At 35.2% G+C, this 27,098-nt stretch overlaps 1 protein-coding gene across 2 annotated transcripts; it reads left to right on the plus strand.

The window, feature by feature from the left end:
* Positions 1-26,653, plus strand: LOC139128738 (uncharacterized). Of its 2 annotated transcripts, none has more exons than XM_070694468.1 (10): positions 1-261; positions 2,813-4,089; positions 4,368-4,460; positions 5,016-5,108; positions 5,458-5,574; positions 5,702-5,815; positions 7,177-7,269; positions 8,147-8,533; positions 9,183-9,845; positions 22,804-26,653. In XM_070694468.1, the coding sequence occupies exons 1-10, from the start codon at positions 146-148 to the stop codon at positions 23,595-23,597; spliced, it is 3,747 nt and encodes a 1,248-aa protein (XP_070550569.1). In that variant the 5' UTR covers positions 1-145; the 3' UTR covers positions 23,598-26,653. The 2 variants fall into 2 exon arrangements, with proteins under 2 accessions (XP_070550569.1, XP_070550570.1); XM_070694469.1 differs by having other exon boundaries at positions 4,371-4,460.
* The last annotated feature ends 445 nt before the right edge of the window (positions 26,654-27,098 follow it).

Genomic DNA, 27,098 nt, shown 5'->3' on the forward strand with positions numbered 1-27,098 from the left:
GATCTGCAGCTCTGAACAGTTAGGCGTTGCTTTGATGTTTTTCTCTTCGACCTTTCAAGGGAAATCGTTGATTAGAATTACATCATTCTGGAGAGCCTGAATTACTTTGACCGTGAAATTAATTTGCTGAGATCCAAAGGTTTTCATGGCTAGCTCGGACGTAAGACTGGGTACTTCAAAAGGCAGAGGAGGTGTACTTGCTGGACGGTCGAGTAGTAATGGCGGGCAACGTGGCAGTAAAACGGCAACGAAAACCAAAAGGTAAGTTTTACAGACGACCGTTATTAAGCTAGCAATGCAAAACAACGTTTATAGCTCGACAAATAATCTCTACTAACAAGGACCGGAGAAATTATTTAGAAACGTACGGCTGTGATAAACAAATGCATACAACACTTTGAAGTTGTTATAGTACATATTTAAACCAACCACCACTACAGCAAGTCTGCCTGGCACTCTTACGGCTAAATATGGGGTGACACTCGCGCCCTCTGCAGTTCGATGTAAAGAGAAGGGACGTGTCAGATGTGACCAAGCTACTCAATTGTTTAATTGCAAATGATCATAATGTGAGCATGATAAATGCCTCAAGGCGACGAAGGAGTTTGCAGTTGGTCTGCAATCACCAAGTTAAGTCAAACTCGTGGATCATCGTAATGATAGAGTTAAGTTGAAAATTTAGAAAAGACACCATTTTTCATTTGACAAGGACAATCAGACAGTAAGATCAGCTCATGTATTCATGCAATTTTATGACTATTTAGGCCGCGTTCAAAAAATGGTGAGGGGGGGGGGGGGCTGGACGAATCGCGATTAAAATCTTATTTTTTTTAGATCCTCCCTCAATACCCTCAAAAATTTTCAAGTCCCCCCACAATTATCATAAAGCCTCATATTTATTAGGAATGCACAGCGAGTAAAAATAAACATGTAATGTGTCGTTCTGCACGCAGATGTTCAACACTACCTCTTATCAGCAGGATGTAAAACCAGATACCTAGGGCAAGTTCATAAAGTGATTCATTTTTAAATGCATCAGAGGACACTTTGAATTTCTTAGTCTAGCTAAACTTGAGTTTATCCGACTCTGGCCAGGTCAATGGCACAGCTGAAAAGCACACAAAATAACAAGCATGAGAGAGTATAAAAATTGTGTATTCCTAGCTACTTTTTACCAAATTGTGAAAAAAAATGAGCACAGTGACCTACCGATTTTTTTTTAAAGTACAAGACATATTCAACTTAGACGCCACTTATAATTTTTTTACAAAATTGACAATTGGAAGGTTAAAATATTCCATGAAATAAATGTTTTAATCTCAGAAATTTTGGGTGTAATAATGGCAAACTTGATAAACAAATAAATGATTCCATTTAGTCACACATTTTTCCATTTAAATTAGAGTCTTTAGTGATCAAAAGTTTTACTTTTGTGTTATTGGTACAATGAGATGTGAAAATTTTTATTCACTGCATGAACTTGAAATGAATGGTTTTATATCTTGATTTCAAGTGATTTACAAAAACCGACTTTTCATCGTACATTTGCATGAGATCAAGTATGGTGACCGCATCTTTTTTCTCTAATATTTGATTGTTCTCATATGCTAAAGTTTAAAAATCCATGGTAACTGTTAGTCCCCCAGTCTTCTATGTGTTGCTCTCTGGCTGGATCTTGTGTACAAGTACTAAAGTAGATGTATGTTTCACTGTCAATTGAGTGTCCTATGATCGAAACTCTTCTTAAACTACATCAGAGTCAGAGCTAGATGTATCACTGTCACAGCCAGTATGCAGTAGCAGGGCAGTAGTTGTATTAACTTTTTATTTTGATAATAACATTTTTGTTCAGTTTATACAATTGCGTTCTTGTTCTACTCCCTACAGCATGTTGAGCTGTCCAATATTCAGCTTGCCAACAGAGCCCACGTGTACCGTGCATTTGTATCATTCAATTATCACCAATATTTAGACAAACGGACTTTGTTGACAAACTGAATATTGTAGAGAGACACCAAGAAACTATTTTTGATACATTACATAGAAATATTGAAAATTATCAACAGTTGCAACTCCTGCCCCATTACAAGGTCAACTTGTTTTGCAAAAATTTAATGACATTCATACATTTTTACATTTTTTTCGAGATTAAAGACATAAAATATGACAAAACGGTTCTAGATTTTGCTTAATTGTTACTAGCATTAGAACCGTTGGACGACATCAAAATGTTGGGAGTCAAAATATTTTTAGGTGCCCACCTATAGGCAGAGCAAATCTTTCAGCCCCTCGACTACCCCAAAAATTTTCGAATCCCCCTGAATTCCTCCACCCCCTCACCATTTTTTTGAACGCGGCCTTAGTGAATGATGGCTTCTTCCAACATTAAAATTGTTGAACAGACCAATGAAAAGCTGTTCGATGCATTGAACATAAAGTACGAGTACATAGGCTTCAAATGCATGTTGCTTTATTTCCGCTGTGATACTTCATATCGTTCCCACCTCAGATATCCCCTTGTGTAACGGTTTAACAATCCCAGATGTAATAACCTATGCACGCCTCTGCTTGGATCGTTCTCTATACTACAAAAATTGCATTCAAAATATGCAGATTTTCTTCATTCAGATTAGAGCTGTATGATAAATATTGTACAGCGTTTTAGCAGCTCGGGTACATTTAAGACGCAAGGCTAATGTGTTTTGATCAAGAAATGTACCGCGAAAAATTTAAGAAAGAATACATTTGAAGTTCATACATAACACTGTCAATGAATGTCAACCAATTGTCAGATATACTTTTTTATTCACAGAAGTATGGGAAACAAGGCTGTAATCGTATGTGACCGATGGGGACCATCCATTCATGGCGGGGTTACCGATGGTCTTCATCAAGTAATCAGACTACTACAAGACATGGGAATATCTGTTCATTGTACAGCTCTACAAGCAACAGAAGAAGAGGAACGTGAAGCCGAAGAAATGGGTGTAACACTTCATCTTCCGACAAAAACAGGCTCATTTAAATTCAGAGAGCCACATCGTGACTGGTTACTGTACCATAACATACACTATCCAAAGTTAGAAGAACTGGCGAATGTCAAATTCGTGTTTGGTTTCAGTGCGTTCACCTCAGAAGCCGCCTTTCATATCACGTGTAAGGTGTTTCCAAAGGCGTCTTGTTATCTGATCAATCTCTTTGATAAAGATGACATAACGCCTTTGATTGTCGGCTGTAGTAAGGAGGAAGTGGAATTCCTAAAACGAGTTATGTCAGATGATTTTAAGAATGCAAAGTGTTCGTTTTCAGTCGGAGAAAGAGTTTGTGCAAGGTATAAGCGACTTTATCCTGACTCTAACCAACAACTCCTTTCTCCTACGGTGTTCAAGGAATACTTATCGCCCCCAATATCAGAACCGCTGCCAATTGCTGAACACGAAACATTCCAAATTTTATCCATCGTCCAAGAATACGAATTCGAAGATCCCAAAAAATTTGATGCCATCATTAATGCCATTAACACAGTCGCTGAAAATATCGATCAACTTGATGAAACGCCACCGGCATGGAAAATTATAGGAATACCACCAAGTAAGGAGGAAGAAATCGTGGAAAAGCTGCAGAGAAGCCATGCATTGAAGATCACGCCTACTTACGTGACAACTACTGAGGAATTTAATCGCGAACTGTTCTCTTCTCATCTTGTACTGATTCCACCTTCTTCAACGAGTTATGCAAATCTCACTCTTGCAGCAATGTGTGCAGGGATACCAATTTTGTATCCTCGAAGATCCCACAGTCAGGAGATAGTAAATAAACACATCTCTATCATCGAAGCTCGAGAATGTGCCATAGACATGGATAGAGATCCAGCAGGGTTGGCTAAACGAATAACGTCCGTCATACGGAATAATCCGACAGCATTGAAACGAGCGAGAATGATAAGACAGCACATCAAAGAAAAGGTTGCCGGGGATCTACAAAGCGTCAATAAAGCTTTCATTACAACTTTATCCACTGATATGCAAGACGCCTCATCAGAAAAAAATGAAACCGTTAGAGAAGCAATAACTACTGTTGAGCAAAAAGGTATGCATATACGACAGCGACTTTTGAGTACATTAGTTAGTGAGCGTATGTGATATGAGCGTGCATAAATGTGTCTCGATTTTTAAATTGGGTGTTTTTCGAGGCAACAGAGAGGGTCAGAGGCAAAAAGACAGATAGGGAAAAAGATATATCAAATAATAGGACAGTCAGAGATGTGGGGGAAACGCAAATAAAGGTGATGTCAGAAAAGAAAATTACACACACTGACCGTAATTTACGACTGTCACCATGAAGTTGATTTTCATATATCCTCCGAGCAGATCGTGAGTCGTCAACGGTAGAAGACGTAGTGGGAACAGCAGACGATACAGAAAGTGTTCCTAGTACATCCAGCAATCAAGAAAGTAAAGGTAAGGTATCAATAGAAATCGTCCATTCACCGTAAATATTGATTATAAGAAGTTACAAAAGTAAGGATTTTTATCTCCTGCAAAAGTTCATACAATGGTTTGGGGTTATGAGGCCATCCTTAGGCTGGTCCTCTTTTGCCCTGGACAGTCGTCCAAGTAAGGGTGCCATTTCTGCAGCTCGATCTTATCTGAGCTTAATATATATATATATATATATATATATATATATATATATATATATATATATATATATATATATATATATATATATATATATATATATATATATATATATATATATATATGAAGAAGATTGCAGTATGCTTGAAAGCTAAGTATAACAGATACTATTCCTTTGTACCTGAAATAATTTGTGTTATATTTGTGATAATATTTATAACGCTCTACTTTTAACATCGAGCACTGTAATTTCCCTCGAGGACATATGTATACTTCGAGATATTCTATCAGAGAATCGAACAGACACGCATGTTCGTTTTACTGGTTGTTATGCCTAGTGTATCTTTTTAAACAAAGTGTCATGTATGTCCAAAGGTAAAGACGAAAAGAGTCAAGTTGATGACCAGAAGTCAAGGACTACTGACAGAAAAGATGAAGAAGAAGCGATAGGTGATAAAACAAATACAGGTATCCCTAATAGTTATAACGCTCTTTACAAAATAGTCATGACTGGGATATTATAACTTCTGCTATAATGATATTTATTTTTTCGCCTGCAGTTTTATTTCAGAATCATAATTGATGTTTTCACTGTGAATATGTTTTTGTTAAAAATGTTTTCATTTTGTGAAAAAAGAATATCTACAGAATAACTTACATTTTTAATGCATCGCTTAGTAACTTCCGTTACTTTGTGTGCGTTTACGATAATGACATTGTTCAAATGTCCTTAGTTGATATCCGAGAGTCTGTTAAGCTACTGCTGTTATTCTGTGAGCAAAAGTACGGGTTTGAAAAATTTTCTTTGATTTTACAGCAAAAGAGCAAAGACATACAGAATATCTGTCACAGACAGCTCAAGCATTAAGCGACGTAGAAGGCGATGTCACTTCCAGTCATAGGATAGCAAGTACTGGACGGAAACGACGGCAAGGTGAGAGAGAGAGAGAGAGAGAGAGAGAGAGAGAGAGAGAGAGAGAGAGTCCGTTTCTTTTCGCCAAACTTAAAATCAAAGCTAGAAGATGCACTATTATTTACTGATAAAATATTTGCTTCTTCAGATGGCGGTGCAAACAATGAAGAATACAATGTGTGTAAACCTAAAAGTGAAAAGGAATCACGACATGATGAAAATGACGTAAAGCAAGCAAGGAGAGCCACAGAATATAGTTCAGGTAATAGTGCTATGTTGTATATTGTCTGTAAATCACCAATACTTATTCTATTGACATTCATATTTGTTGAGAATCTCAATGGTGCCATTGTTTGTTTGTTTGTTTGTTTGTTTGTTTTTTGTTCGTTTGTTTTTTTGGGTTTTTTTTGGGAGGAAATCAGCATTCTTTAAATTATTTCTTTGGTCAATGTTAACTTCTAAAGAATGATCTGTTTGTCCGACCTAATATTGCCATTAAAGGGCACACGACAGTAACTTGACACAGTCAATATTGGCATGTTCTGTGCATGAACGGACACGAGTTAAACCATATTTTAAAAACTATCTACTGTTGATTGACCAATCAGAGTGCTCAATTCAGGGTGCTTTATTTACTCATAAAGCCTTGGTCATCGAATTCCAGAAACGAATGACAGCGCCGTAGTAAAGTTCTGTCCAATCAAAAGTGAACATGTCATATTCTGTCGACATCTGGTACATTTTAGTATTCAAATTTGGTAACACAGCGGAAACCAGCTGCAACACAAAATCTGCTGTGCCCTAGGGCATTTATATAATGTGCCGTAGGGCATTTATAGGATGTTCCATTACATTGGAAGGCTATTTCACAAATAAAAGTTTTAATTCATATCCTAAACATGTTACATTGACAAAGGGGACGGTTGACGTAAACACATTGAAAACGAAAATATATCAGTTAGGGGCGATAGTTTTTAAGTCGGATAAAACCCTCATACTCGGGCTCTTCTGGTATATAAAGTCCAACCCTACGATAAATGTCTCGGCCTGCGGCCTCTACATTTTATCGTTGGGTTGGACTTTATATACCAGAAGAGCCCTCGTACTCGGGCTTTATCCTATACATATTCGAAAGTGACCTTGTAGAACGCAATATACTAGAACTCCCCGCGATAGCAATGAAATGCTTAAGTGTAATCCAATGGTGTCCTAGTGGTAAATTGGTATTTCATCACTATGAAAAACAAGTACAGCACAAGGGGAGTTTGAGTTATGATTATATCAACCACTGAGTCGCACATTATAACAATCACGTGTACTAGTTAAAAGAACAACATCATACGTGTAGAGTAACACGAACATCCAGATTACACTAAATGATAAAAATAAAGAGATACCTTTATTACGTCGATAAATAGAAATGTCTTATTTATTTCATTTCACAAGAGCAATAGTCTCAGTCTTCGCTCTGGTTTGGTAAAAAAAAACTGTTATCATATCGGTCGTTTCTCAACTTGCATACGTTAACTGCAAATCGTATATAGCAATTTGAAACTGAAATATTTAAGTAGTTGATCTAATTAAGCTTATGTCTCTCTCATTAAAATGGACTATTTTCAACAGGCAAAGTGGATGTCAAGAAATCGAAGAGAAGGTCAAGAGATTCGCCTTTTTACCGGCTTTGGTTAAAGAAAAACAAGAGGAGGCGCCTACCATGTAAGCAAATGACATTATGATAGTATCGTTTGAAATATAACAATAAAAAACACCAAACAATTCCCATTGTTGCAAATGGAATACACTGGAAATAGCATTATGAAAATAATATGCTACCTATGTGATTCTCTATGAATGGAAGGTGCCAAATGTAATTAATTGTAAGTTGACGATTATTAAATATGATATATATATATATATATATATATATATATATATATATTATATATATATATATATATATATATATATATCATATTATATATATCTATGTATATATATATATATTATATATATATATATATATATATATATATATATATATATATATATATATATATATATATATATATATATATATATATATATATATATATATATATATATACCGTACGCTCTGTGCCCAAGTTCAGAGGTTGCTATAAAGCCATTATGGTGATAACCGGGAGGGCACATTGTATACATTTTGTGTGTGTGTGTGTGTGTGTGTGTGTATGTATATATATATATATATATATATATATATATATATATATATATATATATATATATATATATATATATATATATATCATATTTAATAATCGTAAACTTCGATTTTTAGACATACGGGACGAATTTCATGCAATCAAAAGAAAGTAGGATGATCTCTGGACGAATCAAATCAATTATAAGTGTAAATTATGTATATGACAGGTCAATATCGATTGCGTTATCATAACTTTCAGTTCGGAAGCTCTTTGATCTTAATTGCTGACCTGCCTACATGTTTTAAATCAATGTCTTTCATTTTGATAGAGACAATCGCTGTAAGTACATATTGAATATATGAGTGTGTCCAAGCTAAGTATGAGAAAGCTCTGGTTTGCCGTTTCAGGCCAGATTGAGATAAAAGTGAGACCAGACGGTGTTATTCCGCAGGAAGGGCAAAAAGTGAGGGATGTTACTGCTGCATTCTACAACAACGAACAAACAAAAGAAAATGCAGAACTGGTAGGGAAACAACTAGATCAACGCCGGAATGGTATGAGTTTAGATCATATCGGTGAAGGAAGCATTTCCTATATCATGGATTGCCAGTCATTGGAAGCCCTGGAGTCTTTGATGGGTGACTATTCAAGTGGAAGTCTTCACAGGATGGTAAAGAGTACATTCCTGTCTGAGAGCCTGCTGGATGAGATTGGAGCTCTATACCTGTCATTGGGAACATCAATAGACTATGAAGAGTATCTGCTATGTAAGGAGGAATTGGCAGACACCCAAGGTACGTTATTGTGACGCTTACTCATCATAGTATGGCTGGGTAGATAGGCGAGTAAAACGTTTGCGATGTAAAGGAACGATTCCATCGAAATAGAGTATACGCCACTGCTTTTCTCCACCTTTGTGAATGGGGAATTTTTAAATGTTGTCTAATAATTGCATGTGTAGATGAGCATTAATGCTAAAATGTTCTAGTTCGTATTTCATAGACTGTTTTGTTGTTAAACTGATATATCGATATAAATATTATAAAATAAATTCTCATTATATCAAATTTCTGTCAAATATGACCAAATAAATGATTTCCTTTTTATATAAGACTCCAGATGCCATGCGTAATACGTTTTGACATTCACAATGGTCTACGATATATGTTACTGATTTCTTATTCTAAACGATGATAAAATTGCAATTCATCTCTAATAACCTTGCGTCCATTCTTATTGTTTGCCATATCAAGAACCTTAGTCTTGCCCAAGTTGTTAACTCGTCTCTTATGTTCATGTATTTTATATCTAAGTCCATGATTAGCACATTGCAATCCCTTTGTTGAACTTGGCAGTTTAAGGAGTTCACCACCAAACAACATGGTTGTAATTGTGTCATTAAATTCCTTATCATATATCATTATCATTTATATTTGTATTCAGGTGAAGACATGCACCAACAGTCTATTGAAGCAATCGAAGCAATGAATGATAAAATCGAATCCGATGTTCTGAGAAAAAGGGCTGATGTCGCAATAGGGCAGGCAAAGACAAGAGAGAAAGCTAGAGACAGAGATATTCTAAGGGGAATGTCAGAGGAAAGAGAGAAAAGCAGAACATCTGAACTGAATGAACTTATAAATGAATGGATCCAGATAAAGAAAGAATTACGACAACTGAATACCATTCATTCTGAATTGGTTTTTGATCGACAAGAGTTCGTTCGAAAGACAGGAGCAATAATCAATGAAGTAGATGTTCCCCTTGAAATAAAGCAAGAATTGATGATGGCTTTCCACAAGTTCCTGCCTTTGAGTCCAGACAAGACCGGCACGCCTGATCAAAAGCTGGTGATAGAGGGCGATGTTCTCATTGAGTATGTTGAGAACACCATTCATGACTTTGACATTCCTACCAAAGGGAAACAAGACATAATAGAGCAATTCAATAAGTTAGTAAGGGAAAAGTCGGGAAAGGCGACCGCCAAGGCCAGTTTGACAGCAAAACAAGAGGATCTACAGGAGCGTATCCAGGCAATCGTTGATGACGCTGACATTCCTGATGAACAGAAGGAAGTCTATCATCAGTTGAGGCAGGTCGAAAGAGGTAGGTAGATCCATGTAGCAATGACGTGTTAGGAAAAGTGAACCATCATAACTCCCTCTATTCCTTCAATGTGGAAAAACAAAAAGAAAACTTAATGCGGACATGTAGAGGAGCAAAGGTGGGAGAAATTTTTAAGTTGTCGGTTAATAGGGTCATGAAGCCTGTGGCTCGCGAGTCTTTAGTTTATCAAAAATATATACATTGATATTTTGCTGGTAGCTTGTTAATTGAGTCAAAAATTAATTATCCCATGGAAAGAAATCAGTTTGAATGAAGCAACACAATAAATGCTGATATCATATTCATGTTTCAATGTACTAAATTCAACTAAACCGAGTAAAATGTTTATTTAGTGACTACGAAACATCATTTGTAGAGATACTATTGATTTTCAAAGAAGCAAAATTGCAAGTATATAAAATTGCGTCCTTCATTTTAAATGCTAATTTATCATAAAAACATTTGTATCTAGGCATCTCTATACCCAGTGCTCTGATAAGCGTGGCTCATATATTAGGTACAAGTTGGAAATATAATACACACCATAAAATATGCAGTATTTTCTCAAATTTCATAACAAAAGAGGACTCTCTGTAAATCGCAATGGCTGTGAGATCCAGCAAATTTATATTCTAACAGTATTTTATGGTCAGTTTCGGAAAAGAAAATTCACTGAAATAAAAAAAAAATAATAAAAAGACAAAAGTTACCCTGTAAGATACTTATTAACTCGAAATTAAAATTAAGATTAACTATTGTTCAAAATATTTTCTTACCACTTTCACATCATTGAACTTCAAACTTTGGATTGACATGTTCACTTGCACCAAACTCTACATTGAGTGAGAGGTGAATCTGCATTCCCAATACGTTGTATACATGAGGTGATTCTAAGGTTTTTACAGTAGACAGATAAACATGGAAATGAAGACAGACAGACTCACCTTCACTAATGCATGCATGAATACATACATAAATACATACATACATACATACATACATACATACATACATACATACATACATACATACATACATACATACATACATACATACATACATACATACATACATACATACATACATACATACATACATACATTCATACATACATACATACATACATGCATGCATGCATACATACATACATACATACATACAGACAGACAGACATACCTACATACATACACACAAATAAATACATACATACATACATACATACAAACATACACACGTATATACATGCATTCAAATACATACACATACATACATACACACATATACATACATTCATACACATATACATACATAAATAAATACACATACATATATACATACATATATACATACATACATACATACAGGCATGACATACACGCATCCATGCCTGCATACTTCTGTGCATGTTCATGCATGCACATATACATACATACACTCATACACATACATACATACACACATACATACAAACATACAGACACACACATACATACATACACATACATACATACAATACATTCATACATACATAGATACACACATACATAGATACATACATACAAATATACATGCATATATACAATACATAAATACATACATATATACAATACATAAATACATATATACATACAATGCATACATACATACATACATACATATATACATAAATCAATATATATCCATACACTACATACATACAATGCATACATGCAATACAGATATTCGTACATACATTCAATACATACATACATAAATATATACGTAAATACATACGTAGGTCCATTCTTAGATACACAGATACATAGGATACATACATACATACATACATACATGCATGCATGCTTGCATAAATATATATATATATATATATATATATATATATATATATATATATATATAATATATATATATATATATATATATATATATATATATATACAGTGTTGTCCTTAGAAGCCGGGTGCCGGGTAAATAACCCGGCTGTTTTGCATTTTTTCCCGGCTACTTTTAACGTCATTAGATTATTTTATAGACCTGTAATTTCGGGATTGCACTGCCAGCTGTTAGACGGCACACGTACGATTAGCAGTTTCTAAATACCCGTTTGTTGCTAGCTCTTTGAGCTCGATCTTTATTTGTTAAATAGTGTGATTGGCTGATGGACGCGCCTATGGCGTTGTCTTTGTTACGAGCAGTGTAATTGGTTTGATTAGTATGAAGGTCGTCTTAGGTCATTTTTAACGATGGTGTAAAAAAGAAATGTGGCGTTTCCAATGGCACCTTGCCAATGGAATATTTTTTCCCGAAGAAAGCCCGTTCGAAAAGTATACTTGATGCCAAAAATATATTTAGTTTATGTATGAAAAACTTCAATTTCGCTGAATTTGCGAGAAAAGCGCCGAAAAGATGTGATTTTGATCGACGATTCGAAGTTCATAAGACTGCAGCTAGTTTTCAGCCGCCGCGCTGGCTGCCAACGTCACGGTCACTACGAGTATGATCTTCTCAACAAATCAAGTTATTCTCAGAGCAATTCCGACGCATTTTCTAGATTTAAAAAAAAAAACGAGCTAGAACTGATTTTTTTAGAAGCAACTGTTTATTTGAATGGGTATTTTTTTTCATTGATTATTTTTACGTACTAGAATCCACGGTCACAGGCATGTGTGTTGCCGACCGGCGCATCATCGTCACGGTTCACGGCTTCACCGTGGCGCTGCAACAGGACGATACGTCGTGGATTCCGGCATGGGTTCAATTTCACTGCGCCTCTCCATGTTGGGTTGCCCGATAGTGTATTTCGGTGGACCCTCTGAATAATTTTTTCACGGACTCGTGGAGAAAATTTGAAAGAAAATAGAGTTGTTTCCTTCCGACGCCATGCTGCATATCTGCTTTGATCAAATTTGGGGACAGCGATGATCGTGCGCGGTTTGCAACATTTCTGTCAATCACTCACTTTGTGTCATAAGTTTCAGAAACTATCGCTCGCCTGAAAATTAGCGACGTAGTTAGGTCATAGGAACAGCTGACATGGTAAAGTGCCTCTGACTCGACGATGCCGATTTTTCTGACTACACTCAGAGAATCCGAAACTTTCCACAGAAAATGAGTGATTGACAGAAATGTTGCAATGTCAAGCGGGCACTCATCCCGTCTGGTTGTCGCCTAAGCTCAGTCGCGGAGATAGTCTCGCATGCCAGACCTCGAACCTGCATGCGGCGCGAGCGGCGAAGCCACGAGCTGCGAGTAACCGCAGGTTACGAGGTCTGGCAAGAACCAACTGCTCAGGAATGTGATGACGTCAAAAGTGGGCTGTCTTTCCTATGCTAATAAGTATAACTTTGGACCACCGCGTACAGGCTGCCATAACGCATTTTCACTGTATTTGTCCACCATGTTTCACATATCTGCGCCGAAAACACATTCAAGCACAAATCTACGGCGAGCTTTTATTTGTGAGGCCATTTACCACCGGCTCATCGGCAGTCGAATGGGGCCCAAAGTCTGAGCTTCGTTTTAACGGAGCAAAATGAAAAAGCAAACTCCATAGAGGATGTCGACGATCAACTATCGCAAGCATTGAAGCAACGCCCAGAGCAATCTTAAAATGAGAGATTGGCCATATTCTGTCGGCAAATTCACGGAAACGTCGTCTCCTTCCAGATAATCTGTCATGGCTACCTCCTTCTTTCGGTTTCAGGCTGTCCATCACCACTTTCTTCAACGGCATAGATCATTTTTGCAGATTTTTTTCATCATGTAGTTACTGGGAATAGCGTAACCGTGATTTCATAAAGCCGTACTACTAGTACTGTCTGAGGTCAACGTAGGGCAGTTTACTTCGAATGAAACATTTCTGGATGAATGACACAATCATTCAGTCGAATTCAAAAGGCTATTTTTAGACGCTCCACCTACATTCATGAATAAACAATAGATGTACTCTTTCATCCAGCCGATTTTCGAAGCATTCTATTGGACAGTATATATAGCACGTCGGTTCTAGCCAGACCTCGTAACCTGCGGTTACTCGCAGCTCGCGGCTTCGCCGCTCGCGCCGCACGCAGGTTTCGAGGTCTGGCATGCGAGACTATCGCGGAGAGTGCTTTCGCAAACATTTTACTTTTATCGTTTGCATAATGAAAAAATGCGTAGAGAGTCAATCCAATGCGTAATATTATTATACATTGGATCGACTCTCTACGCATTTTTTCATTGTTATAAGTTTTCTATATATGCATTTTTTTTCGTAAATGCGAACACTGCTAGGCTTACAGTGAATTATCTTACCGATGTTTTTCTTAACAAAAGCGAATGTGTTTTGATTAGAATAGAATGAGTTTGATGGTTTTTGGTAGACTTGGTTCAAGTCGGTGAATTTAAAAAATCATTTGAAATAGTTTCTCTTGTATCTCTCCTATTTCGTACAAACCTATTCGGAATTTAGAAGCCCATGCGGTTTTCCCAGCCATTGAATGCATAGTTTCTGCCGGATTCCGGGTGAAACTCCCCTATATAGCGTTCACCCAACTCATACCGTCCACTCCACTCACGCGCGCGTTTCACATGAAAGCAAAATACAAATCATTGCGTTCACTCCACTCAAACATTCACAAATCACAGACTTGAACCAAGTCTAGGTTTTAGGGAAACAACTATGTGGTAATGAAGAATGGGAAATGAGCAATGAAATGAGCAGACAGTGGGTGATTTAAGATTAAATGTTACATCTTCACTGCAAATAAAACCATAAGTGTGTCATAAATAATACAAACAAAACAAAATCATGTTTGTTTGTTTTGTTGTATGTGAGCCACGTCTAAGACACACAACAAAAGTACTGTTTCAGTCTCAGCTAAATGTCACCTCAGATGCCACCAGAGAACACCATTTCCACTCCAAAATTTCATTTTTCGCCTTGCGAGAGGGGGGGGGGACACCCCTCTCGCACTTTCCCCCCCTCGTTCGCTACGCTCACTCGCCGCTCGGTCGCTTCGCTCCCTCGCAGTCCACCCGTCTACTTTCTTAAATTACCCGGCTACTTTTAAATATAAGGACAACACTGTATATATATATATATATATATATATATATATATATATATATATATATATATTATATATATATATATATATATATATATATATATATATATATATATATATATATATATATATATATATATATATATATATATATGCACACATACATTTTTTTTCATATAAATCAATACATACATACATACATACAAACATACATGCATGCATTATATCCTACCTACCTACATTCAATACATACATATATGCATGCATACATACTTACAAATACATACATATATACATACATACAGGCAGACAGACATACATACATACATACATGCATCCATGCCCTTATGCTTCTATATGCATTCATTCATACATACATTCATGCATGCAAGCACACACACATACATACACACACCTACATACATACACACCAATACACATACATTATATATACATACATACATATATACAGACACACATACACACATACATACATATATACCGTACACATACACATACATATATACATAGATACATACATAGATACATACATAGATACATACATACATACATACATACATACATACATACATACATACATACAAACATACATACATACATACATACATACATACATACATACATACATACATACATACATACATACATACATACATACATACATACATGACATTGTACATTTTACAGAAATCTATAATCTCATAAAATCTTGTATTTCATGAGAGTCAAAAGAAACTCATTGTGGCAGTAATTCCTTCATAAAGTCACTGACTTGTAACTCAGTACTTACATCTAGTGTCATATTTATTGGAAGACTCTGAGCTTTTTGTATCATAATGGAGAATGCAAATCTCTCTAACCATTAAAAAATTGAATAAAACATCAAAAGTTCAGAACCATTATACAACCTTATTACCGACATTGAAAGGATAACATAACTTATTACATGTAAATTTATACATATTTATTTTATCTAATCCATTAGAATAGTTCAGATTCCATCTTACAGGAAATTCTAAAATTGAGGAAAACACAATAAATATGCAATATTTCATAAATTATCTTGACTGCATAACTAATAGTTTAATTTCTATCCCTAACCCTAACATAAAATTATCATGCATTTGATATATTCACATGCTCCAGTATATCTTCACCAGGTTTAGAATGTACATGAGCCCTGATAGCTAATAGTTCATCTTACATTAAACATAGAGAAAATCTGTATTTATGAAATGTAATCATGTATTGCAAATGATTTAAACAGAGAAAAGCTTTGACCCAGTAAGACTGAAGAAAGCATAAAAAACTTGGAAAAGAGAAACAGTACAACTGACATTCTTATTACACAGAGAACTATATTACTTAATGATCACAGTCCTGTACCAGTCACATCATTTCTACATCCTGTATGTTTACATGTGTTCACTTTCTTTACTCTCTATCGTGGCATACACAGTCTCTATGAAATGGAGAAGTAATCAATCCCATTTGGCTATGTAACTTTATTTTCTTCAAAACTGTGGTTTTGGTCACATATGTCACCATCATTAGAGTCATCAAATCAAGAGTGGCATCTCTGAAGTGAGTGTGAGTGTCTGTATCACATTATCCATCATTATAAGTGTCAAACTTGGCAACTGTCATTCATTCTGTAGTACACATATGTCACCACCATTAGAGCCATCAAGAGTGAAATGTTTATGCTTGTCAGTGTCCTGATCAGAATTTCCATCGCTGTCAGTTTCTAAACTGGCATTTGTCAAAGTTACCATCATCAATACTGCCCTCACAGTCCAAGTAGAATTCCACTGCAGATTCATCATTACAAGTCAATCAGAATATCCATCACCATCAGTTTCAAACTGTGACAGCTGTGATTCATTCTGTTGTCACCATCATCAATACTGCCCTCACAGTCCAAGTAGAATTCCACTGCAGATTCATCATTACAAGTCAATCAGAATATCCATCACCATCAGTTTCAAACTGTGGCAGCTGTGATTCATTCTGTTGTCACCATCATCAATACTGCCCTCACAGTCCAAGTAGAATTCAACTGCAGATTCATCATTACAAGTCAATCAGAATATCCATCACCATCAGTTTCAAACTGTGACAGCTGTGATTCATTCTGTTGTCACCATCATCAATACTGCCCTCACAGTTCAAGTAGAATTCCACTGCAGCTTCAGCATTACAAGTACAGGGCTCGAAATTAACTTTTTTCCCTTGGTAGTCCACTTGGACTACCATTTCTGAAGTTGGTAGTCCAGTAACAACGGCTGGTAGCCCATGCATATTTTAGTTTAGGGAATTTTTTCATTAACAAGAGAAGAAAAAGCTATTTTTCAAGATTCTGCCCATGAAGTGAATTTGTTAGACATTTGATGTGAATATTTGCACACCTTTGTTACCCAAAGGAAACTGGTATAATTGACGACAGTGACACTAAAAAGTTTGGTGACATATCATTGTATTGACAACCTGTTCCATTCTCAGAGTTGCGTGCAAATTTTGATAGTCGTCATGGCAATGACACCACCTTCTCAGCAGGGCTAAAACAGACCATGGGCTTTCCATAGTAGGGCTGAGTTTGTGATTGATACCTTTGATCAAAATGCAATGGGAATACCTTTTCATTGGCTATCATTTACTGTGCCTGTCATCCAGGTACATCAGTTGAGATATTGAAACTTTCTTGCAAAGTTCCATCGCAAGGTCGTCTTTGTAATTTGCAAAACAAAGTCATGGTCTGGCCTTACTGTGTCCAGCTTGGTTTGACTGCATTTAGCTCATCCAAAAGTGAAAGACCGGACATGGCACGCCAAGTACTGACTGAATTTCATGTCCCAGGCTTTGGTAGTCCATGTGGGCTACCATTTCATGGACTTTGGTAGCCCCAGGGAAAAGTTGGTAGTCTGTGGACGCGGGACTACCGCTAATTTCGAGCCCTGCAAGTATAACTGTGATAGATTATCTCACTGGAGTCATCTTCTCTGTACTGCTATCAGTCCTTATCACTTCCTGAAAGATATCAATGAAAATGTAGTTTACATTAACAGCTACCTAAACACAGTACATGCACTTTTATGAATGTAAAATTCAAAGTCTCCAAGCAGTAAACTATTGTTCTCCATTTCTTCAAGAATGTCTTTTCATAAATAAAAAATGGTTATATCATCAAAAAATGACATAAAAATGTGTCAATGCCACGTCATTCCATCTCAAGGAAGTGTGTATTCCTGATAGTCTACACCACATATTTGAAAACTGTGCATCAAATACTTTTGTAGAGAAATGGAAATATCTATTGGTTATCTTTAAAAATCCAATGAAAGGCTTAAAAGTAAAAGATTATCTCACTCACACATTATCTAAGAATACTTTTAGTAATCAAGGCAATAATAGCAGTGAATGAATTATACACCAATCTAAAAATATCTTCAGTTTCCCAGGAGTTTTCTTTGAATAATACCAATAAAAGACTGACAAAATGTAAAACACTACCATATGTGTCATAAGTGGCATAAAAATTTAAAACTATTAAAATTATGCTAGTCATGTGACAGCTCAATACACATCCTTCAGTTAGAACAGTTACATGGACAAACCTTGTTTTGACCAAAAAAAAATTGAAAACATTACACATAAAATGCAGCTATTGTGACTTTTCAGTACTGTTGCACAATTGTTTAATATTTTAACAAAGCAGATCTACAAAGTATTGTATGAGCCGCATCATATATTTGGGTAGTTTGATGATGGAAGCAGTATCCAAATTCTAAACCTAATTATGAGTGTTTTAAATTATATGATTTTTTTTTACCAAAATAAACAAAATAGCCCTAATTAAAATGCTCTCTCATAGATCTTTTATTACAATTTGAACATATTCACACTGGGTTATCCAAAGTAACATATGTACAAAAGAAGTCTGTTCTCTTCCATTGAACTTGAAGGATGATATGAATCAGACATTTAATTGGAATTGAAGTTTACACATGACTAGTAAATATGTACCACACCTTGTGTTTACTGAGCACTGTCTGGTTAGAGAGTTTTAATCTTGATGCGTTAAGAGCAGTATCAGTTGTTTATCAGTGTGGACACCAACCAACAGGGTTGCAGGTATGATTATAGGGAAAAAAATTCAACTAGATTAATAATAGCAAACCATAAAATGAATTGCAAAATTTGAGCAAATTTAATATTGACTGTAATTGGTTTAGTTGTCTGATGTAGATCTCAGACCAATCTGAATGTTCAACTTCTAGTTTCTCATTGGCAACTTTATTCAAACATCTAATTTTTGTTTTGATGAAAACTATATTGCAGCTGGCTTGGCCTTCTGCAAATGTTGTTTCATCATAAAATAGATTTTTATCAACATTATTTTAATTCTTCTGTTTCTCAATGTTTGTTCAATGCTGACAGCTTATGGAATACAGATACCCTATTCAGTTTAACATAAACACAGCTAACATTGACTTTGATTTGGGTGGGGCATCATTTACACAGCGCCCTCTATAGGTGAAAAACTTTTTGTTGAAGGCTGACTATTGCATTGGCCATATCAAAACAATCATGTACACCAGAGACTGGGAGTGCATTTAATACATTTCAAACACCTAAACTCTGGTACATAAATATATTCAACATCAATAATGAAGCACCTGTGAAAATCAAAAGTGAACAACAGACTTGATTTTAGATTTAATTCACACTTTCACTTGACAGCTAGCAGCCAGCAATTAAAAGGCATATCATATTCTGAATGTAAACAGTATTGATACCATGTTGAAATGACTCAGCATTGTATTTATGAATTCTTCATTTAAATCCCCTTTCTCATAACTGATAAAAATTAAAAAAATAATTAGTAAGATCTGGCAAAATGAAGAGTTGTATGCCCCCCCCCCCCCAAAGTAGCCATGTACCTCTGTAATGATAATGGATTAATATGATATGCACAAGTTTCTTATCACTGTAAACTCAGGAATTAAAAATTAAAGGAAATCTATATCAAAGGATTTGCTGAGTAATCATTGATACATTCACACAGCTTACCATTGTATAGTTTATTGTCTTTTCAATTTTGATGTAGGGACCATTGGTCATTCTAAAGGTTTAACTTATGGAGTCAAATTTGAAGTACATTTTTTGCAAAGTTAGGGAGCCCTATTTTTACAAAGAAGCACAATAAATGATAGCTGATATAGTACAATTTCATAATATATCAAAATCAAATCATTTTGACCATTTAGGTATCTTTTTGCCAAGCTGGACTCATATCAATTTTGAGTGTGCTGTGTCTCTTTTATAATGAAAAGCACTCTCACTGATGATATCTGTGTTTACGTGTCATGTCACAGTGCAGTGATGTTAGACTATTGTGTCAAATATATGGAGACTCTGGCAAAAATCAAAACATGGAATCAAATTATAATGAAACCCAAAAACATCAGGAAGTGAAAGTGACATCAGCTGTACACTTTGTTAGGGCTTTGACATTCTGCAGGATTTCATATCCTCTTGTTTCACACCAAAAAACATACTTAACTGCTTTTGCGATATGCAAACTGCTATATTATTTTTGACAATTGAATTGTGAACTGTGGCTGTATGTATTTGGAGTGTAAACATGCTGAATACTTGCCATTTAATGCTATTAATGTTCAACCTTTGACCCCGTTTTCCTTGTATTTCCGAAACAATCATACAAAACAGTGGAGTTGAATTCAAACTATAGCAGTGTATGGGTTGAGCGAACAGATCATAAAACTGAATACAACAGAATACTGCAGAACGAAAAACTAAAAAAATATGCCATGAAGCAGCTACTTTGTACTTACAATATAACTAAACATTATTTGTCTGTATTAATGTTAACAAATGTTTACATCAACATCTTTGCTGTGGTCAGGAGAACACCTATTACATCTCTTTAGCCATGTTTGGAATCAAGGCTATACAGATATGGGTGCATGGACCACCATGCATTGTGCAATTTCAAGTGTTTGCATTAGTGGATAGATTAAGGGTCATACTTACATACATTCATTTATGCAAACATACATCCATACATCATGTTTGATATACAAATAAAATTTAGAACATGGAGTGTACAATGATTTAATAGATTTGTGGTATCCTACATCAAACTACTGTTCTTGAGTTATTGTCTAACTGGCTACATGTAAATTAGTAAACACCATGGACAGAAAATAAATAAAGACAATACTACTGCAACCAACATCAACAATTAAACAAATTTGCAGAATATTACAAAATAATGTCAAAATATAGCCTAATTGGTATATAGTCATTAATTATGCAAATTAATAATATTAATAATAATAATAATAATAATATTGGGTTCTTATATAGCGCACATATCCACAAGTACATGTGCTCAAGGCGCTTTACAATTATTATTACCCCTGGTCACTGGACCTAATATGATACCACTCAACTCCCTGGGGAGCAATGTGCAGCCAATAAGCGCAGCAGAGCTAAACACACACATTACAACCACTGTCCTACCAGGTACCCATCACTCCTGGGTGGGGAGAAGCAATGAGGAATAAAGTGCCTTGCTCAAACACACAACACTATGGCCATGCCAGGCCCCAACTCACCATCCTGTGATCGTGCGTCCACTGCTATAGCCACTGGCCCATGATGCCTCCACAATACAATTGATACAATTCACAGGATTAAATGTGATGACAGGGCAAAAACTTCAGTGACAATTCCACAAAATTCTACCATACAACACTGAACTGTTGTTGATTACAGCCTATAGCTAATTACCTAAAGTCATTAATTATGCAAATAAGTCATTACTACACAGATAAAATTCACTGGACAAACACAATGACGCTGCCATGACTTCAGTGACAGGTCAACAACAACTTACACCAAAACCGTTATGGAGATAAAGCCTAATTACCTAAATTCATTAATTATGCAAATTACTAATTAGAGTAGAGATAAAATTCACTCGACCAAAAGGCAGTGACATTGCCATGACTTCAGAAACAATTTCACCAAATTGTAGCATATTACACTGAACCACTACTGAGCTACATCCTAATTACCTAAATTCATTAATTATCCAAATTAGTCATTACCATAAATATAAAATTCACTGGACCAAAGGCAATGGCATTGCCATGACTTCAGTGAAAATTCCACAAAATTCTAGCATATTGCACTGAACCATTTTTGAGATACAGCCTAATTACCTAAATTCATTAATTATGCAAATTAGTCATTACCATAAATATAAAATTCACTGGACCAAAGGCAATGGCATTGCCATGACTTCAGTGAAAATTCCACAAAATTCTAGCATATTGCACTGAACCATTTTTGAGATACAGCCTAATTACCTAAATTCATTAATTATGCAAATACGTAATTACCACAGAGATAAAATTCACTGGACCAAATGCAATGACATGGCCATGGCCTAAGAAACAATTCCACAAAATTTTAGCATTTTACTCAAATCCATTATGGAGATAAAGCCTAATTACCTTAATTCATTAATTATGCAAATTACTTGATCAGAGCAATTTTTAATTATTACCTAAAATCTTGAGAATGTCAAAAATCATTGTCATTACTCAATTGAACAACTACTAGCATTTAAAAAGAGGTGAAAAAGTACAATTACCAGCCTGAACGATTTGTTTATCGGTAAAATTTAATTAATTATGCAAATTGGTAACATTTTTACCTTTTAAATTTTTTAATTAATGAGATTTTTTCAAGAAATTGTCACCTTCATGTCAAAAAATCATGTTTCAATGGCAGTGCTACTGTTTTATCAGCTGTTGACCTTTGACCTACATCTGCAAATTGTTACCTTACACCCAAAGGTACACCACTGTCCAACACTGTCAGGGTTTTATTGTCCAGAGATGGCAAGGAATCATCAGGAGAAGTCTTTAACCCATGGGGATTGACAATAAACAAGAATGGACATGTACTTGTCTGTGACTATGGACGTGGTGCCCAGCCTGGCAGTGTGAAGACAGTAACAGCAGACACTGCACAGATTCTAACATCTGTCACAGTTCATGGCTTACCTCACAATTTCAGTCCACAAGACACAGCAATGGCAGACAATGGTGACTATTACACAGCGGATAGATACAACCAATGCATTGTAGTGAGTGATGCAAAGAGTGAAGTGAAACAAATAATAGCAATGGGTAAACTGAAAAACCCCACTGGTGTATTTGTTGATAAAGACAGAAATGTTTTCATAGCAGACTACAATGCAGACTGTGTAATCAAATGTAATGGAGATGGGGACATTATTTCAAGACGACAACTCAGTGGGCCCTGGTCTCTGACCATGAATAGCAAATATCAACTCATAGTGTCATGTCATGGTGATGTAAAGTGTATCTATGTTTTGGACAGTAATCTTGAAATATTGAATCAATTTGGAAGTGATCACTTAGAGTATCCATTTGGAGTTACAGTTGACAATGCAGACAATATTTATGTGACAGATGTTAGGAAGATAGTGAAATTTGATAGACAGGATGAATACCAGGAAACTGTAACTGTAGATGGAAGCCCTTACTACATTGCAGTGTTTACAGACGGTAGAATAGTTTATTCAGATAGCAGTGATTTCACTGTCAAGGTCATTTACAAGTAAGAAATCTGAGAAGACAGTCAATGCAAATATTGCAGCATATTCAACTGTACAACTGAACAACCTACGAACACATCATCACCATGACTGACACAATTTTCCTGATTTTCTCATCAAAACTCAATATTTTCTCAGCCAAGTTTGGGTTATAATTTCTCGTTATGATGTCAGGAAATGACTCCAAGTGGAATTGAAACCCATGGATGAAATTTTGTATTTTTTTCAGAGTGATTTTTTTGTAAAATGTGAAGAAATTGTAATCCGCTTGTTTTGATGCCATGAACAATGTCAATAATTTCATTTTTTCTCAGAAACTATTCATAATTTCCTAGTCATGTTGGGGTTAGAATTTCTCATCTTGATGTAAGGAATCCAATAATGTAAAAATTAAAGTCATTGGTTGAAATTTTGTATTATTTTCAAAGTCAACTTTTTGCAAAATGTGAAGAAATTGTGATCAGGTTTGTTTTGATGTAATTGTTTTGACACAGAGAATACAAATAATTTCATTTTTCTGAGAAATGTTCATATTTTCCTGGCCATGTTGGGGTTAGAATTTTACCTCTTGATGTGAAGAATTCAAAAATCATAAAATTTAAGACATCAGTTGAAATTTTATAATTTTTCAGAGTGATATTTTGAACACTGTAGAGAAATTGTGATCAAGTTTACTTTAATGCAACTGTTTTGACATGTAGAAAATACAAATAATTTCATTTTTCTGAGAAATGTTCATATTTTCCTGGCCATGTTGGGGTTAGAATTTTACGTCTTGATGTAAAGAATTCGAAAATCATAATATTAAAGTCATCGGTTGAAATTTTCATGTTTTTTTATAAAGAGATATTTTGATATTTCTGCAGAATGTCCTGTGTTGACATGACTTCCATTCAACATTCAATCAAATTTCAACATGATTTCTAGATTTCTGAGTTAATGTCCAGATTTTCCTGGTCATGTTTGGGTTAGAATTCCACGACTTTATATAATTAGGTTCATTAAGTGGAAATCAAAGTGATCGGTTGAAATTTTCATATTTTTTACAGAATACATTTGTTAATTCTGTACAGCATTGCAATGACAGTTGTATTCACTGTAAACATTCATCAAAGCATCGCTGTGAAATCTTCTCATATTTGTTTTGATTTCAAGAAAGACACTCATCAGATCTTACCTGAACAATGTCCATACTTTATGCTATTCATCCTGGTCAGGATAATTCCTTCCGATTTCTTGTAACATCGTCAGATTTATAAAATTCCAGGAGTAAATCCACACATGACTTCAGCTGGCAACCTGTCAGCTGTTAATGTTTTGACTGAAGGCGAACGCTTTACTCATTAGATAGCTTCCACAGTAAAAGGTAGTCCCAGAAAAAATATCAAAGTACGAATTTGCAAACATAACACAGCTGGGTGTTATGTTATTGATTCAGAAACAGAAAAAAGACCTCAGTACCTTTGTATTTATTTCCGTTTTTGAAAAGGGTCTGTTTTTATGAGATGTACAACCGGCCGACTCACATTAGTGTAAAATTCTTACGCTAGTTCATTAGCCCATGATAGGTGGCGCTATTTCAATTTCTGCCGTCAGGCTGGTCAGGTTGGCTTTATGTCGGCTTCAGCGCAGAAGTACACGTAACAATTAGTATCTGTAATGGACTGTATTTCTGAGAGTTTGATAGTTTTATTGCAATTTAAAAAATATCATGACAAGAGTGTATATATTAAGACATTTAATTGGATTGTAGACGTTTTCGCTTTTTTTCAATTTACAATTTCCTTGTACGCTTGCCAAGTAAGCCTATTGTGTTGCACAGCTAGCTGTGTTCATTGTTTTGATCACAGTAGCCTGTATGCATAATTGCAGAATTATCATTCACTGATGCATTCGAGAACTAAGATTTGTTATCACGTGTGTACCCGAAACAGTATAGCTGCATGTTGATACCAGTCCTTAACTTTGCTATGTTAAATCAAGAAATATTAAGACTTTGGTGATTTTTTTTGTTCACTCTTTTCTTTCTGACCACTCGGCCGTATACCCAATGTCATTTTCATAGATAGAGGTATTTTCAGATCATGATGTATTGTAGCATTAGTTTAAAAACTATAAAAAGTATTCAGAATTGTCCAAATATACCGACCTTTTCCAAAAATAGTATGTTATTTCCGAATATTTTAGTTTTTGGCTTGCATGTATTTTTCTGAGCTGTATTCTAAAGCCAGTGCTCTATGATTTCCTCGGCCACGTTGCTATCGTAATTGATTTGATGAAGTGTTATCCATCGTGTTAAGACGTTTTGAATTTCGCATTTTACTTTTCGTTGTATTGTACTTTTAATTATGGTAATACGTATGGTTTTCACCAATACCTTTTTGTGGTTTATATGTCTCACAAGTCAAACACAATTTTCTATTCATAGTATTACTTGTGACTTAAGAATACGGTTAGGTATTTAAAAGCATTAAAATGAAACCAACAGTTAGATTTTTTATGATCGTCAGATCTTTCAAAGCTATATCTTCTTTAAAACAATGTACTCTTGTAACTTTCTAGATTTAAACACATTTAATTGTTTCTTAAAGCACAGAACACGAACGTCGTATCAGATCAGCCATCGATACGCATAGAAACATTTTACTTGGTGTCAGTATTGATTGTTATCAAATTCTTTTCTTCTTGTCAGGAGTTTCACGTTCATGGTGTTTTTTACACAAGTTGTGTATTTTAGCAAACATATACAGCAGATTAATTTCTTTACTGAACTTCCCGATTAATCTGCATTTCAGAAAAAAAAACTAAATGTGTCTTTCATTCCAAAAATAATTGATTTTCATGACATATTTCACGTGACTGTAAAATGAATATTAATGCTTACCATGGACAGAGTTGACAAGTCAGATGATGGTGTATGTCATTATCGATGGAAGTAGCCTACGTTTTGAGAACGCTATTTTATACACTCTCTAGATTGTTCCTGTAAAGTCCATTCGTATCACATGGAGATTAGCTTGTTGAATTCCAATTACTTTTAAGTAATAAATGATTGAAACAAATATCATTTTTGTCAATTTTCTTGTAGCTTGGTGTTCGTCATAATAAATATATGTCTTTGTGTCTTGTCTTTCTGTAAATGTCTACGTTGCCATAATATTTCTTTCTTCATACACAAAATAAAGACGGTCGTCATTATAAAGGCTTTACAATTTTGTTACTAGGAAAGATTTGTTAGAGTCGCACAAGTTGTTTCACAGACCCGTGTCAGGAAGAGCTGTTAAAAACTTATTAATTCATAAAAGCTGTAGTTGGAGATTAGAGTCTACATACTTGTTTCGTAAGTTAAACATATCTAAGTCATGTGAAATTATAACAATATGAATGGTCGACGATCAAAAGTCTTTAATGATTATCGGGCAATTGAATCGTTCCCTAAAAGGTTGGATTAACATATCCATCATAATGCAGTCTTTGAAAACGATGTGCCTCTGACTTGAGAGACGG

This window comes from Ptychodera flava, unplaced genomic scaffold (assembly GCF_041260155.1).
Source record: "Ptychodera flava strain L36383 unplaced genomic scaffold, AS_Pfla_20210202 Scaffold_66__1_contigs__length_654902_pilon, whole genome shotgun sequence".
Classification (NCBI taxonomy): domain Eukaryota; kingdom Metazoa; phylum Hemichordata; class Enteropneusta; family Ptychoderidae; genus Ptychodera; species Ptychodera flava.

What these genes read in the sequence shown, in the direction of transcription:
- LOC139128738 (XM_070694468.1), top strand. Translation starts at nt 146, where the DNA reads ATGGCTAGCTCGGACGTAAGACTGGGTACTTCAAAAGGCAGAGGAGGT. An exon ending in ACGGCAACGAAAACCAAAAG is followed by an intron (nt 262 to 2,812) that starts GTAAGTTTTACA and finishes TTTTATTCACAG; the next exon opens with AAGTATGGGAAACAAGGCTG. An exon ending in GGAATTGGCAGACACCCAAG is followed by an intron (nt 8,534 to 9,182) that starts GTACGTTATTGT and finishes ATTTGTATTCAG; the next exon opens with GTGAAGACATGCACCAACAG.